This window comes from Manis pentadactyla, chromosome 6 (assembly GCF_030020395.1).
Source record: "Manis pentadactyla isolate mManPen7 chromosome 6, mManPen7.hap1, whole genome shotgun sequence".
Taxonomy (NCBI): Eukaryota; Metazoa; Chordata; class Mammalia; order Pholidota; family Manidae; genus Manis; species Manis pentadactyla.
In genome coordinates, this window is record NC_080024.1 from 36,327,569 (window position 1) to 36,344,888 (window position 17,320).

Consider the following 17,320-nt stretch of genomic DNA (forward strand, 5'->3'; position numbering starts at 1 on the left):
AAATTGTTGACATTTTCATCCTGGACCAATAGTATATAGATATTAAATATTGCTGTTTTATTTAAATTGAAACTGAGTAGTCTAGCAGCAGGATCCTCCCTTCCCATTTTCCTGCTATTCTAAACAATAATTTTTCATATTGATTTAGTCAAATGAAGGTACATTGGAAAAAGTGCTACATTTTATAAAAAGAAAAACCTTGTTTTTATTCTTAATGTCTCCTTCATTGTCTTGAAGTTTATTTTAACATGGATGGGTATGTAATTGGGAAAAGGATTATAGTATTAATTAGAGACTTTCTAAAAAAGCCTCATAAATTTAATAGACCACTGTAGATGAAATATTTTTCTTTAAAAAGTGTTTAATGCAATATTCCTGATACTCTTATTTTAATGTTGTGTATTTGGCTTCATATTATTGCACATATATACTCCTTTTTTTTAGAATTAGTATACAAGTTGCGACTTAAACTTCAGGATTTTCTTGTCTTCATAGTTGTTCACTGGACCAAGGGATTTACTTTGAGTTTTAACTAAATTCCTTTGCATCCTGTATGGAAAATGTTTATAGTAAAATTATCTAATCAGACTTGAAGCTAATATGAAGCACTTAAAGGTAGAAAATATTTTCCATACATTCTGAGTATCCTATTGTTAGGTCCAGTCAAAGTAACTTATAATAACATGTAAGAATTATGCACAACCAACACAATAGAAACTTCCATGGGAGTCACCATAAGTAACATGGAGCAAAAAACATCATACGGTGGTGGGTGAAAATTTTAACAGGTTTTAATAACATTCATTGAAAAATACCGTTTTATAACTTGGACTTTTCTTCACTTAAGTGCACTAATAAATTATGTATGTTGCTTGAACAACTAGCATTCCTTTGGACCTTTGGACTATGAAAGTCTCCAACAAGAACTTGCTTTAAAAGAGACAGTATGGAAAAAAGTGTCACCTGAGTCAAATGAGGACATCTCTACAACTGTAGTATATAGAATGGAAAGTCTGGGAGAGAAAAGCTAAAGAAATGGGTTCTAGATACAGATTGTTCTTCCTTTAACCTTCCAAACATCTTTAGCTTTTTTTGCATACTCTAAATATTTATTTGAGTGTTTTTTGTGTGCTCAAACTTGGTTGCTGGGGCCGTAAAGCATTTTTTTTCCTTTTAATCTTTGTGTAAAGATAATAGATTAAAAACAGATTTGTTAGTCTTTTAAAAAGTATTTGCAAGGAAATAAAACAAACTATTTTTTTTAATTCCAAAAGGAAATATTTCTTTAAAATTTTAATTGGTGTAATTAAAATTTTAACTTTACAGTCAGATAATCCCATTTAAAGTAATAGTAGAAATTTGCAATATCTTGGTTCTAAAATCCATACATTAACTCGTAAGTTTCATTGCATTTTGTTTTTCCACTTTTAAAACTGACATGAGACTGTAGGGGCAATAGAAAGTATTTCTATGCTAAGTACAAAACTAAAAAGGCAAAATAATGAATCCCAAATTACTTAGTATAGCAGTAGATTATAAAATTAGCTTACATTTACATTGTATGCCATTTTTAGTGATAGATTGGCTTTAAACTTTGTAAGACTTCATTTTAAATTTCATCAAACACTTCAAAATCTAATCATATCTTTGCTATTTTTACTTTGCAACTCCTGTGTTCTTTCAAAATTTTCATGTACAGGAATTGTCTTATGTTGTTTAAACATTCCAGCCAAAGACTTTCAGATGTAAAGTAATGACGTTTCATTTTTAAAAAGCTATAATGGTTACTCAGAAGAAGCCACAGTGAGTGTCTTCAAGTGAAATGTTTACCTGAACAATTTTATTTTCGTTATTATCCACATAACCTTTTCAATTTATATTTAAGTATGAATGGTGAATCTTGGGTTTTAGCTTTTAATTTTATTATCCTAATAATTTCACAAATGCTGATGAATCTCTTATAGTAACATGCCATAAAGCTTGTTCTGTTTGAACTCTTTTAGAATTCTTAGGAAATGAATCTGAAGGTAGTAGTATGCCACTAAAATATCTATTAGATCTGAATACTTACATTTGGTTTTAAAAATGCAGTATTGAGAATCAAAACTTGTTTTTAAGAGGACTAATAGGTTCTACACAACCTGATTTCAAATAATTCACAGTGTTTAAAGTCTGTCTTGGCAAAGCAATTGTAAAATTCTGTAGGACCTATTCACATTCTTCCTTCCTCCATTTGGCTTTCTGGTTTTCCCCACAGTTCCCCACAGCTTCAAGGTGTTTCTGTTGGTGTGTTGATTCATTTTTAAACTTGTAGATTTTGGAGTGGCAAGGTAGGGTGTAGAAGGAGAACTTGATAGTTTCTCAGTATCAAGGTACATATATGGTGTAGGGTATAATCTGTAAAAGTAAATACAGTATAGCAAAAGAAATCTCACTGGGTTATTTATATACTAAACATAGGTATAGAAAATCCTGATCATATGATGTCTTGAGTTTGGAAACTATGATACTAGGAAAAGAAGTTCCCTCCCAGTGGGGTATTCAAAAGCCTTTTGGGCTAACTTAAGTATTAAACTTATATCTAAATAATTACATGTAAGTTTTAGAGAATTTTACCAAGGATTTTATGGTTACATGAATGAACCTCTAATGTGCAGATGCATATCTAATTGGATGCTTCTGGTTTGACCATTTACAGGGAAGTGGTGTGTCTGAAGGCCTTGCCTCTTCTGAACTTTTGGAGAGTGCCATTTGTAATAGTTACCAAGAGCCATTAGTGGTTTGGGGAACTTACTGCTTAATTGATAGATTGCAAAAAAGGTTTTATTTTTTCCCCTATGCCCTAAATTGCTACATTTTACTATTTAATTTGGAGGTTGGTTTTATTTTATAAAATGAAATTTTAATGTTCCATATTGTGTCTACATTTGTATAGATTTCAAAATTATATTGTTAATTTGTGGCACTTTAATGTTGGTAAGGCTTAACTTAACTGCACACTTACCAATTAAGCAGGGTTATCTAATCTCCTGTGTTTGTAGAATCTTGGTAGACATCCAGATATTTTTCTAGGAAAGGTATATATGTAATAAGAAGGAAGACATTGTGAATAGGCCCTCTCCAAACTTTATTTTTTTAAAAAAAGAAAAATCTTTCTTTGCCTGATTTAAGGATATTTCAGTATTTTTAATACTTTTTCAAATGAAGTTATTGAAAAGTACCTAGTATTGTTGGATTTAATGTTTAATGCCTTTATTGATTCTTGATATTCAAGCATTTAGAAGTTAGCATACTTGTTTTTCTTTTTTTTCATCATTAACATTTCATTTGAAATGCATATCCTTCCTGAATTACTTTATTTTTAGCATAAATGTTGTGCATTTTATCTTAGTGTTTGGATTAAAACATTTGTGTTATTTAGCTTTCCTTTGTTTGCTTTGTATATTTAATATATGTGCCTTTTATTTTCCAGTATGCCTACTTTTTGTATTGTACAATAAATTTATTTTAAGCTGGTTTTATTGTTTTTTTTTTTTTTTTTGGTGAAAGTAACTCCAGCATTATAAGTACAACAGGTAGATGGAATTTTAACTCAAAGAAAGAAAGTTATCACTTATGAGGATGATACTATTAAAATGCTTTGTATTTTTAATGAAGTCTGGCTGCTGTGAAGAGAAACTAGAAATACTCAAAAGAGCCTCATTTTTTTTTTTTAATGCAGTATTGTGTTGTGGGGTCTTGGGGGCAAGGATGTTTTCCTATTGGTTGTACCGGAAGTATTTGAATACAAACTTTCCTCCCAGTTTTTCTTTTTTTTTCCGTTTGACAACTTAGAAAAAAATGCACTACCCTATATGCAGATTATTTCTGCTTTCTGAGGAAGAATATAACTGATGTTACTCACTATGTAACTTTTATCATTGTCTAGAGTAGGAGAAACGTATTGCTAAATTAGATGAAGAGTATCACTATTGCTTTAGAAGACAGCTGCCAATCTCAGTAGAATTTATATTGAGTGGAATAACTATCATATGAAATTCCCCTTAACTGCTTTTTAAGGAATTTAATGTTCAGAAGAAATTTAGCATATTTCCACAGCATGGTATATAATGAGGCTCCATGCATTGTATGTCAAATACAGTACCTAAAATTTTTCTGTTTAAGTAAACCTACCCTCATACCAGAGAAGACACCCCAAATACACTGCTGAGTTGTAAAACTATTTGAGGAGGAAATACCATTGCTTACAGGAATTTGTATTACCTGTGGGATTTTTCATGAAGTTTTTTTGGGACTAATAAATAAGTAATTCCAGTGTCATGGTATATTCAGTATGTAACAGTTTTTGATCACTTGCTTTTAATGATGCACTTGGGGTTGTTTCTGTTATTTTTAACCCATTTGAAATAAAGGGAGTACCAAAGAGCTTGGTATTCCTGTCTAACAGTATAGAGTTTCATAGGTATGTAGGTATATGGAAAGAATCACTGATGTATACTGAAATGTCAGTCTGTATCCTAATATTTGATATATAGTGTACATGTGTGTGTTGTATATGTATGTGTTTGTGTGTATCTATATATGTCCATCCATCCATATTATTAAAATCAGCAGTTCTTTCTACATGTTATGTAAAAATGGTTCATTGATCTATTCCTATTCCAAGTTGTGTCATAACTAAAGTTTTGTTGCACCAGAATTTATCAACTATAACATATTTTACTTGTTCAGTTTAACTCTAAAGATTTGTGGTTTCTGTTGCTCCCATTCACTTCCAGCACTGCAGGGTAAGAGAGTAACAATACTGGGGAACTCCACAAAAGGGAAAGTAAGAACATCAGATTTCATGTGAAAGTTGACCTCAAAGCAGTTTCCAAAATTTACTATATAGGAGGATGATAGTCAACTTAAAATAATGTACTTCTCAATTCTAACAGTTTACTTTATAGAATAATTTCATTCCAAAAATTGTACACAATTTTCAGTTTTAAGAATCTGCTTTGCTCTTCATTTGTAAAAATTTTGTTTTTTCTCCTAAATGATCTTGAAAATGCTAGAATGCATTTTTTTAATGTGATTTCTGTTCATTTTGTTGTTTGCCATCTTGTATTAAATGTGATACTTATATTGCATAGTAAAACCAAAACCAGATGTTTTAGATGTAGCTTGTTAAGATGCATCATAGCCCATGCTTCACATTTCCCTTAGATTTATCAGGGTAGACTTTACCTTAGTCCATTCTCTGTCATGGAGTTCAAGGGCAAAATTATTCATGAACATACATTCAAGTCTATCAAGTTCAACTATTTTTATTTCAGTTATAACAGTTAAAATATTTGTTTCTTGGACTGCTTAGAAATGGAAGGAATTTAATTTTGGACTGAGGTCCTTTTATCCTTCTCTCTTACCATGCCCCACGGGTACTTTATTGATCTGCATCCTGTACAGTGATGAAATGAAGAAATTTAGAAATTAAATTACACTTAGTCTGGACTTCTGTTTTTAAAACTATAGAAGAGCAACTAGGGCAAAATCTATCCTACATAAAACCGCTGGCAAAACCTGATGTTTCTCAGAGTTGTTAACTTCTTAAAAAGTTATAGAAAAGGTACTTCTTTTTTAAACAGAAGGTGTTAAGTAGACGGATGGATCATAAATCTTTATATTTATTTGAGTGATTCTACTACTGAGGTCTTAAAATGTTTTCTGTTATATTTTGAAATACAAAAAAGGAAATTTATTTTAAGGTTGATATAGTTTGCCTTATCTGTTTGGTACATTGTAGATTTAGGTTGTAGCTATAGAGATTTTTAAGGTACACAAAATGTGTATAGCCTGTGATGAATAAAACTTTTATAATAGCTAATCATAATGCCCCTTTTTCCCCTTATCCCTCCCTTCCCACCCATCCTCCCCAGTCCCTTTCCCTTTGGTAACTGTTAGTCCATTCTTGGGTTCTGTGAGTCTGCTGCTGTTTTGTTCCTTCAGTTTTTTCTTTGTTATCATTTGACCCTTAATAGCTTCCTAATCCCTTTAACTAAAATGAACTTGGGTGCATTGCTTTTTTGGTGTTGTTTGTGGTATTTTTTTGTATAAATTGCAAAATGCTTCTTATTGAGAACTATTATGTATTGGTTATATAAAAAAATAAACAAGTTATGATCCTTAATGCCAAGTGCTGTGATGAATATAAGCAGTCCAGTGTGGACGTTCATAGGAATGAGTAATGAAATGACAAATCCTAGAATTGATCCCTTAACAATGTTACTGGACTTTTTAAACTAAATCTAATTCCAAATAAGTAAATTATTTGGGAGTTTTTAGTTGAAATCTCAGTGATAAAGAACAATTTGATAAACTTATTTTTCAGCCAAATTTTAACATTTGAGGACATGATTTTTCTGGACAAAGTATTACTAAAAATAATAATTACATTTTCATTAAGTACTTGCTGAAATACTTGAATCCTAATACCTCGATTGAAATTATCTATCTGAAAGGCTTCATTTTTGAAAGGAAGAATTCTTACCTGAAAGAGTTTTAAATTTCTGCTTCCACAGTACATTTCTGGTGATTTTTGTTTCTTATAATGAAAATACCATGTGCCTTGCAATTCTGCTAGGAATCTTGAGTTATAATTTTAATCACAGTCTGTAAACAATAATTTATTTTTAAAACACAGTTCATCCCTTTATTTCTAGATCTTTGATGTTCTTTCATTTATAATAATTTTTTTATTTATTAGAATCTCATAACTGAGCTTGAAAGTAATCTTAAAAGCTATCTAGTGCAAACTCCCACCCCCATTCCACCCAGCCTCCCTTTTCAAGGTTTCTTAGCACCTTGCTTTCTCAGTTAACATATTCACAACGTTTTTCTTTTTTGATGGAGTTGGTCTGTTTGTGATCTGTTGGGAAAGTCTTCATTTGTAGGTTGTTTTATTTTTAACAAGTATAAATGTCAGTAGTTCATACGATTATAAGCTGTTTTGGAATACTGATTGTCCCATCAGCATTTATTAAAATTACATAATTATATTTTCCTACAAAACAGTCATATGTCACAGTTTATGTAGACTAGTAAAGCTAGAAGTGAATGGTACAATTATACAGTTGTTCTAAAAATAAAGCATTACCCTGAAATCTTGAAAGAAAGTAATTGTAGCAAAAATGTGACTCAAAAGTAAATGTTACACCATTGGCTTTTTAAAATAAATTTCTTTGGGGCTAGGTTAAATATATAAGTAAAAAGATACTAAGTAAGGAAAAGGTTATTGGAGTTCAAATGTTCCCTAAGAAAATTTTTTTTCTTTGCAAGATAGCTTTTTCCAGCACATACCATGCAAAATATATAGCTACTTTCCTTATTTTTATTTTAGATTTTTGGATCTCTGAGTGGCCTCAGAACAAGTCTCATTTGTTGGTTTATTACTCTGTGCATATTGTCCTCAGTACCAATATCTTTCTTAGTTCTGAGGTTTTTTTTCTTTATCAAGGAATAAATTGCTATTCTTGAAAGGCATGAATCTTTTAAAGCCTTTGTCAACTTATAAATGTTGAAAATTTAAATATTGTTACTCTTTAAAGAAGTGCTGGTTTCCTAATTCTCAAAATTTAAACTTGCCTAGGTAGCTCCTCTCTCCACAAATTTATATAGGTCAGAACATGACCTTTTAAGAGACTGTTTGTTGGTATAAACTCTGCTTGCTTTCACATTATACCTATTAAAATTAGAATGCTGCTAAAATACAAGCATCAGTTATAAAAGTACAACCATTCACATTTGGACCATTCCATTGTAGAATCTAAATTAAGATCATGATATTTAGCCTTTTCTTTAGAATTACTGGTTTTCATTCTTTTGTATGTGCCTTGCACAAATCATCACTAAGGAGCAAGTCCTTTGAGGAGATAACAAAATTTATCTTGACTTTCTTCCATTAACTAGAGTAGTGATATATAAAACCATGGTATAAATCTTAATTGAACCCCACCTAACATCTATTATTTTGTTCTTTCTCACAGTCACTCAAAATATATTAATTCCCAATATTCTTTCTTTTTCATCCTTTCCTATCATAATTCATTTTGGACTGAAAATAAGGTAACTTAAAAATTGAAGTTGCTCATAAATGGGTCTTCATTTTCAAATTTTCATATTGCTAATATGTTCATTTCCAAATCTCATATTACTGACATTTGTCATTCAGTTTTATTTTCTTTAAAAATTAAAAAAGTGTTAACAAGTCCAAACTTCTTTTTTTCAATGTAGTATAGCTTGTTGATAACTCAGATTGTATTAAACTTTGAGGGCCCAGGTCTGTACATAAGATTTAAAATTTAAATAAGTAAATGAATTAAAATTGTTTCACTTTGAATTGAGATGAATAAATGCTCCATTTTCTAAATAAGCTTCATTGACATCTCTTCATGAAATTACAGGACAAATGATTTGTTAAAATTCTGTGGTTACTAATGCTATTAACTCTCTTAATCATACCAATAAAATATTCCTGCCTTAGTCTCTTCTTTTACATGAAAGAGAAACTTTTAAAAATGGTTTTAAGAAGTATAGCTTAACTAATTTACCTGTTTGTGAAATGTTTCAACTAAAACATGCCTTTACAATAGAACTTGAGTATGTGTGATTTTTTTTTCTTTTCTGCCTGAAGGAGAAACAAAACTAATTTGCTGTGTTTTTAGCCAAAAAAAATAAAAACTCGATAAGCTTTAATTTTTATTTTGTCTCTGTTGTGCAATTTTATTTTACATCCACCATATGTGTCTGCCACAGAATCTGCACCATTGTTTATTTGATATCCCTTACATGTTGGGTTTTGTCATGTAACAGTCTGCTTACTTGTGTCTTAGGGTACTTACACTTAGGGGCCCCAGGTAGAGAGCTATTTTTTTGCTGTTTGCGTATTGTATTTTGTAGTTTTTGTTTTGCAAAAGTCCTTATTCACTGCCCTTGTGAGGCTTAGAATTTTTTATTAGTTAAAAATTTGGGATCTTCTGCAAAAATTAACAAATTGAAACTTTGGGTTTACCAAATCTTTTTGGACTGAAACAGCATAGTCAATTCTGAGCAGCTGGGCATAGGATCTGGGTAGGTAGCTCAATGTGATATACCAGAGGCATGATCTTCTGAGTCTTGTTTTCTACCTTAAAATTTCATGTAAATTTTGTTCTATTTTGTAATTGTCTTGATATTTTTAAAACACGGTATTTACTAGTTCTATGATTAAACTTTTCCTCCAGTGTCTTAAGTAAAATTGACCTCAGGGAAATGTACTATTCTCATTCATTCTGACAGGACAGTGAACTATAACAGTTAATTCGTAAACAATCACAGATTTGAAATTACCATACACAGCTAAAATTGGCAGTGATTAAAAATGGAAAAGAAGGTGTCATCTCTGCCTATTGTCTGTGCCCAAAAACCTTGGAAATCTAGAGTTCCTTTGTTAAGGCCCTTACCACAGGCAGCTTAGCAGTGTGCAGACTGGAACTGAGCCTACAGTGCATCAGTCCTCAAAGGTGTGGGCCTAAATTGAGGTAATCTCCGTTTGCTCAGGCAGTCCAGTTTGCTAACAAGATTCTGTGGTTTTCTGTAGATTCCCTTTTTGCTTCCAATGTCAACAGTTTCAGTCAGCTCTAGCAACAAAGCGTGTACAAAACATTATCAGCAGAAACCTAGTAATATCACCATTTAAATAACCTGGCTTTCAGGATCATTGGTAATACCATTTGTGTGTCTTATTATGGGTCAGCGTCAGTGCAAAGAATGTTTTGAGAATGTTTTAATTCTCATAAAGTCCACAAAGTAGGTATTATTATTATTTGTGTAGATTTATATAGATCTTGTAAATTCCCTAAGATCACACGTGTATAGAATCAGGACCTGCACCCAAGAAGTTTTGGAGAGCCCAACTATACTATTTCCTATTGCAAAATGTAACTGGAGCAACTTATGTCTGCTCGTTAATGAAATTAGGATATTTCTGTGAAAATTTAAGGATAGTAACAATTTCAGAGTGCTTCGATAGACGAATAGTTCAGGAAAGTTTCATATTAAGGTTATCTTGTGATAATCTCCTTTTTCACTATAACATATAATACAGGCAAGTGTCTATCCCATGTCACCAAAGTTGTGTGATTTTCATGTATGTATATATGTATTTCACTCATAGAACAGAAATTACTATCTCCGAAGATCCTTTTACTGAAAATTAGGTGTGATGCAAAACAACTGGGTGGCTTTAAGCAGACGTGATCTGACGTGATCACATTTATGTTCTAAAGTGTTGATCTAAGTGGGAAAATTAACTCCAATATTATTTGACTATAGAAGGTAAAACGTCAGCCCTAAATCTTACCATTAAAATCATTCCTTAGCTCTTTGGTAAATATGTGTCTTTCATTACTGTTCCGTATTCCTACAGCATTACATATACATTAGTATGTTAACACTAAAAGCTGATGTTTATTATTACTACTTACTTTGGAAGATGCATTTTTAAATCCTTTTGTTTGCCTTCTCTAAATTCCCATCAGCTAAGCTCAATTTATTAAAACCATTATAAGCTCTGATCTCCTTGGAGCTTTCCATAGAGCTCAAAGTAGGAGTTTTCATTAATCCTATTTATAGCTAATGGTTCTGTGATGTACAACGAATTCATGTGTTTACATCTGTACTTGTTTTTAGGATATAACTTTTTGGAAACCAACAAATCTAGAATGATTAATGAAAAAGATGAAGTTTTCTGTCCTCTAGAGCCACTTAAGAATTGTATGTTTGCTTTTGAGCTTAATGACAATGTTAAATATAAGCAAAATCACAAAAATTACATAGACTGGACTATGAAGAAACACATTTCTATTAAAGTACATCTGAAAAATAACTTCTACCTATCCCAATGCCCTTACTCTGGGAAGTTGATAGTAAATATACCCATTTTCCAATTAAGTTGTTCTCATAAAGTGTTCCAGTATTGCTTTTATAATAATGTAGCATGGTAACGAGTGGTCAAGTAGTTCATTCTTTTTAATGAAGTAGCCTTCCCACTTAGGTGGCTATAAGAAAATGGCCAGGACTCTATTGGTTTCTCGGTTTCCATTTTAATATTACTGGTCCCTATTTTACTAACCAGTTTTTCATTTCTTCTGTGTAGTGGGAATTTTGTTCTCTTGTGTGCTTTCTCCTTAGTTCTGGTACTACTTGTAGATCCCCCACCATTGCCCAAGATTAGATCTCTATATATATAAGTGAAAATGTATCACCTTTCAAATTATTTTTTCCTTTCTACTAAGAACCAAATCTCCCTCAGAATTTCATTAGTTTTAGTTTAAACAGCGTTCAGAAATTAGTTCAGGATGTTTAGCCAATTTAATTTGAAGGACTGGTTCTGATTTTATGTAAATTAACCTTAGTATTATCCTGTTGATTATTCATTCACTAATTCTCCATTCAATGAATGTAATAGACTATCATGTACCAGAAACTGCAAAGTGCTTGGAATAGGCAGTGGTAAAGGAGACAAGTATGGTCCAGCTCTTGGTTTTTATAATCTTGAAGGGAATGCAGATACTGAATAAATAATTGGTAAATTTATTAAAATGGTGATGAGTGATTTGTTCATACTGATAGATCTAATTCATTTTAACTTTTAAAGTTGGTAAAATGGTTTATACCATATGACAATATAGTTAACATGAACACCAGTCTGCATAAAGCTTGCCTCTTGAGGGAGGGAAATAGTTTGCTGTATCTTTAACATTTTGTTTCTTTAAAAAGTACTTAAGGAAATGTGATGATGATAAATTATAGCAAGTACAGAATGCTAGGAGAGACAGTTTGGTTAGTGGTTTGCATGGAGAGAGTAGATCCAGAGCCATGGAGGCGTTTTAAGATTGCATAAGGAGATAGTGTAGAATGAGAAGGAGCCCTAAGGAATTCCCATTTTTAAAGTAGAATTGAGTAGTGTTCCCACCAGGGAAAGGAGGCCCGAGAGGGAAAATTGAGCATAGTGTTGTATGGAGTCAAGGGTGTTTCAAGAAGTTTGGAGCAGTCATCTGTAACAAAATAGATGTGTGTTAAGTAAGAAAGGTGTTCTTCCTAATTTTATTTTGGTGTTAGAATGTCCTTTTATTTAGTAAACAACAGTAGTAGATGGTAGGCTTGTTTTTATTATTTGCACTTAGAAACTAAAAAATTGGTATCTCATATTGGTAACCTTCCCCCTTTTAAGAAAATATTACTGGCTTTGAGATTTAAAGGTCTGAGAACTGTTAGAGTAGAGCAGGCCCGGTAAAGAAGGAGAACGTGAAATAGGTAAAAGAGAAGAATTAGCTGGCAAAGTGAGGTCTCTGAAAAGAGAAGTGGAGGATTAGGTGTAGTGGGAAGAAGAGCATCCCCCACAAATAGGACATTGAAAGGCGGGCGGGTAGGTTTACAGACTTGGCAGGCGGAGGTTGAGGGAGTTTCTGTCCACTGGCTTCCATCTTCCTGAAGAGTATGAAAGGAGGCTTTCTCTGAGAAGTTGTGGGATTGGGAAGCTGTGAGGTTAAAGGGCATAGGGGAGAGAGGAAATGTTTGTTCTTGAAGAGTGGGAGAGAGCTGAGGAAAACATGGTAGCATTGTCAAAATACAGAGTTTAGTAACCAGGGGTTCGTAGTAATGGCAGTCTGCTTGTCCTGCTTCTGCCCCATAGCTTATGACTGTATTTCAAATTGGGATTTAGAAGCTGTAGAATATCAGGCAAGGGATTTTGGAGCATTTACCAGAAAGTGATTTTAATAGGTTTTAGAGTCTAGATCCTCTCAGTGTAGAAGACATGCTTTTAGGGTTTTTTCCTTGTAGGATTTGGCTCTACTTAAAAGAATTTTCAGTGACATAGATTACACTAACAAGTGAGTTCTTTGTATATTTTTCCTATGTCCATCTTCCTTCGCATAAAATATTTCTGATAAGAATTAATAAAAATGTTAAATAAGGATAGGGACTAAGCAGTCTCATAAAAAGGCCCTGAGAATGGTACTGGAGTGATTTGATTGTTGGCTTATCTACATCTTTTTTTTTTCCGTCAAATGTTAATTTTTTGAGAGTCTTAAAAATATCCTACTCTCTAGCAGCTTCTTGCATTTTTTGCTAGAGAATGTTAGCATAGCCTGAATAGTAATGACATTACAATATCTATGAAAGTGCTTTGAAAAGTGTAGAGCACCAGAGAAACAGATCATTGTCATTGGGCCTCTTCTGTGCGTGTTGTCCATAAAGCACACATGGTATACTTTTCACAGTAGAACTAGAAATAAACATTCAAGAAGTATGGCTCTCTAGATGCCAGTGAAAATGAGGTAGGTCTACGAGCAGTAAGGATGTGTTGTGGCTGGGATAAATTGAGTATTTTGTGCCCCATGTGCCTTACTTCACTGTAGTAGCAATATTTAGTGGGGAGTGTAAAGGAGAGAGAGAGGTCCTTTCATTTTGAGTTGACATCATTCTGCCTCTCACTGCAAAGCTTTTGGTTTTGTTTCTTAGCAGAAAGAGAACCCCTGTCTCTTCTCAGGGCCCCCATTTGCATTTATTCCTAATTTATAACAGACAGTGTAGTAATCTTTTGATTCCTTTGGCCCTGACCCTGAATTTTTTTTTTTTTTGTATGTATGTTTCAGGATTTGGTGACCAGTTTCTTCTTTTCTTTGCTTTTAGTTTCTTTGATCTTTGGGATTTTATGTACTTGTTTTTTCAGTTGATAGTAATTGTAAGTAAACATGACATTCATGATGTTTTATCATGCTAGCAGTGTGGCACCTTGTTCTTTATCTGAACACACTAATGTTAACACCTTCATGGAATTCTACAAATATTTGGGAATGAGAACCAGGAAGACATAAATATAAAAGTTTGATAGTTGTTGGCACAGTATGAATATACTTAGGTCTGCGTATGGGAGATGCACTTTTATTCAGAGGACTGGGGCCACCTTTGCTCCTGTTCATTTCTTCTCCTATTTGGTGCATCTTAATTAGGAGTGCTGTTTGTCACACCACACAAAGATACATTGTTAGGTGCTTTTATATTCAGATTTAAAAGGAGGGTCCTGTGAGCCCATGGGTATCCTTTTTAGGCCATTCATTGGGATTTACCAGAGTAGCATGAGTCCCCAAGATGAGCTGATGTACTACCAATGCTGTTACAGTAACATTTGCTTTATTCACATTAGCCCAAAATTCACATTTCATTTTTAAAGACTAATGCAAAGAATAGATATCTTTAACATTTTTCTGTTTGTGTCATTAATTTGCCACACTGATTTGTTCCCATAGTTTCTCCTCAATTAAAAAAAGAATACACCTTTGGTTAGCACCTCAATAGAGAATTACCTCTGATATCCCTATAAATTGTTTCTTAGTTGCTACTTTCTGATTTTAGTCTTGCAACTGTATTGGTGAGGATATCATCTCTGGTTTTGTTAGGATATCTCCTGGCCCAATAGAAACTAAGTAGTGGTTGAGAACATTGACCCTGGCGTTGGGCAGACTGGGCTTGAGCGCTCGCTCGCTCTGCCACTGGTAAGCATTATTTTGCTCAAGCTAATTTAAATGCACTAGTCTTCAGTTTCCTATCCTTTGAATAATAAGAGCAGAGATAATAATACTTAAAGCACTTAGCTCAATCCAGGGAGTGTAGGTATTCATGTTAGCTATTTTGTTGTAAATAATATCCTAATTTTTTATTCTCATGGATTGTCAAATTATATATTTGGTGTAATTGTGACTTCTTAGCTTAAAAATAAGTAAAATTGTTTCAGATTAATCTACTCATTGAGCAATTTTGAAAATGGTATGCTTAAGGGAGTTTATTAGGTACTAGTAATCGAGCAGAATGCAGTATTTGGAGCTGCCACTCTGAAACTCTTCTTTTGGAAGTGAAATTTCCATATTCTTTAGAGTAAAATTTACTGCTCTATTTATTCCTCTCTAGTAAGTTACTGTATGAGAAGGAAACGTGGCCATGAAATTGCTGAACTGTTAGTCCCATAAGGGGTTTTCTCTAATCCTCTGATCATGTCAGTTTGGATTAGATTTTTCTATATATGGTGTATTAATAATTGTGCTTGAATAAGTCACTGGAAAGCTGAGGATCATGTGGCCTCTTACTCATATTTTCTAATGATAAAAGTACTATAATTTTGTTATTCATATGAATATTAAGCTCAGTAGTAAGTGGTCACATTCACACTGTACAGGTTTATATTTCTTTGTCAGCAAGCGATTAATTTACATTTGCTGGCAACTTAATTTTTTTCTTTTTATTATAATAGTTTCTATTTTTCAACCTGACCTTAAGAAAAAAATCTATGAAAGAAGGTTGAAAACTTATGTTCACTTAAAAGCTATAAAAGGCTAGGTTGGAGTGAAGCTTTTTAAACAAAACTGGGTCTGGAGTGATGATGGTTTATTTAACAGATGAAGAAGAGTATCCGTTCCAGGGCAACAGATACTGTAGTGAGCTGGAAATAAGAGAGCAGCTTACGTCAAACTGGAAGTGGTAGGAACAGAAGGATGGTTTTTCGGTTACCTGCCTTTTTTTTTTTTTCATTAAAACTTTTCCAAAAGGTCTGAATTAGTCTTTGTATGAAGGCAGGAACTAATGATGAAAAACAAGGGAAGCCACAGTTCTGCAGTTGGTAATAGAGTTGGAAATAAAATACTTGGAGTAAAGTGTAAAGCCAATGAATCAATCTCTCTCTGCCCCCTCTTCTGCCTTCTCCACTTCCTCCCTCCTGTCCTACTTTCCCACCTGCCAGTATTTAGCAAAGGACTTTGACGGATTAGAGCTAAATTACCATTTAATCCTTTGGTTTCCTTCTGTCCTTTGGATAACACTGAGATCTGTTAAGGCCTCAAATCAGCATGGTCTACTTGTACAGAATGGGAGTGTATCCCAGCTACATCACTAATTCATATGCTATATGACCTTGAGCCAAGGCCCTTCACCTCAATGGTAGTAATAAATAAAATATGTCTATCATTGTTTTACAACCAGCCTGTCAGAGATGTTTAAAAGAGGAGCATAGACACAACTTTAAAAATGCTGAGTTTTTCCATGTAGTTTGCTGTATAAATACAAAGTAATATGATTATGTAATTCTAGTAATTGCTGCTTGCAAAAAGGTAAGGCATTTGGAGGAGGAGACAAAAGTCACAATTCAACTTCTGAAGAGGCTCAAAATGAATAGAATGATAGGACTGTAGAGTTAGGAAGGAATGTCATGTTTTAGATTTGTAAAATTGATAAAACCTCCAATTATGTCTTGCTGTTTTGGAAAAAAGTTCATTTTGACAGGCCAAGCATGCCAGTGTTAAATGAACTCATGTGAACTGCAGCATTCTTGTCCTACTTTGTCATTACTTTGTACACATAATATAAGGTTGGTTCTGGCAGGTTCTGAAAAAGATTTAATGAGAAAAATGTAGTAGGACTGGAAAATCTGAAAGTATGATTTCAGAAAAAATATAAAAAGAAAACATTTAATTCATGCATTTTTAGTGGCTACCTGCGAAGTGAAGTTTGTTTACTGCTGGGAGGCATACATTAAACAACACAGCCCTTACTGTGTGTGCTCTGTTTCTCAGCACTGAGGAATGACTCATCAAAACACAGGTTCCATGCCCCTGGCAGTTACTGTTAACTCTTTGTTCTCTGGACCCTGGCCTTTACAGTTATTTTTAAATTAACCTTACTCAGGTAACATTGGGGGAGTAGGAGATTGAGTCAATCAATGGTTGGCTTGTAGTTGTAATATGAGTCGTAGGGTATCCTCCTCCTCCAGTTTGCTCTGCCATGGTAGCCACTCCAGAGGGTGTGTCAGTTTAGCTGGGAATATTTTTGGAACTCCTTTAACAGACCAGGAAGTGGACTGTCCCTAAATGAAATGCACTCCATCTGCTGTATCAGAACTGTTAAGCCATTCAGTCTTGGCTTTCTACTTCTAGCTCTTTTCCTGATTTATGCAAACCTTAAAAATACAGGTGGCTGTTTGCTGGAGTAAAGAGGCATTTGTCATTTTAATTTTGAATGGTGCCCATGCGTATGCTGCCACCTAGGGTCTGTCTTGGAGTGAATGATACTCATTTGGTGATCAACCTCCTGTCCTGATTTAGACTAAATTCAGCCCTGCAGCTGAATTCCATGTTAACCTTTAATCATATTTTTAAGGCAAGCTAGTGTTTTTCCCCCCGATTCGTCATGAAGACTTTGTACATTAAAGTTGTCTGATCTGTTCTCGTTGTATCTCTCTGAGCTGAAATAT

The 17,320-nt window shown here is 33.3% G+C and overlaps 1 protein-coding gene across 2 annotated transcripts in view; it reads left to right on the forward strand.

The window, feature by feature from the left end:
* Positions 1 to 17,320, forward strand: part of GLS (glutaminase) — a 75,596-nt gene that overhangs the window by 46,679 nt on the left and 11,597 nt on the right. Inside the window, exon 15 of one of the 2 annotated variants that reach the window (XM_036927890.2) lies at positions 885 to 3,516. The exons of the other annotated variant lie outside the window; for it this stretch is intronic. Coding sequence (XP_036783785.1) covers positions 885 to 1,031 — 147 coding nt within the window. The 3' untranslated portion in view covers positions 1,032 to 3,516. Of the gene's footprint in view, positions 1 to 884; positions 3,517 to 17,320 lie in introns of those variants that run through there. 2 annotated transcript variants of the gene reach the window in all.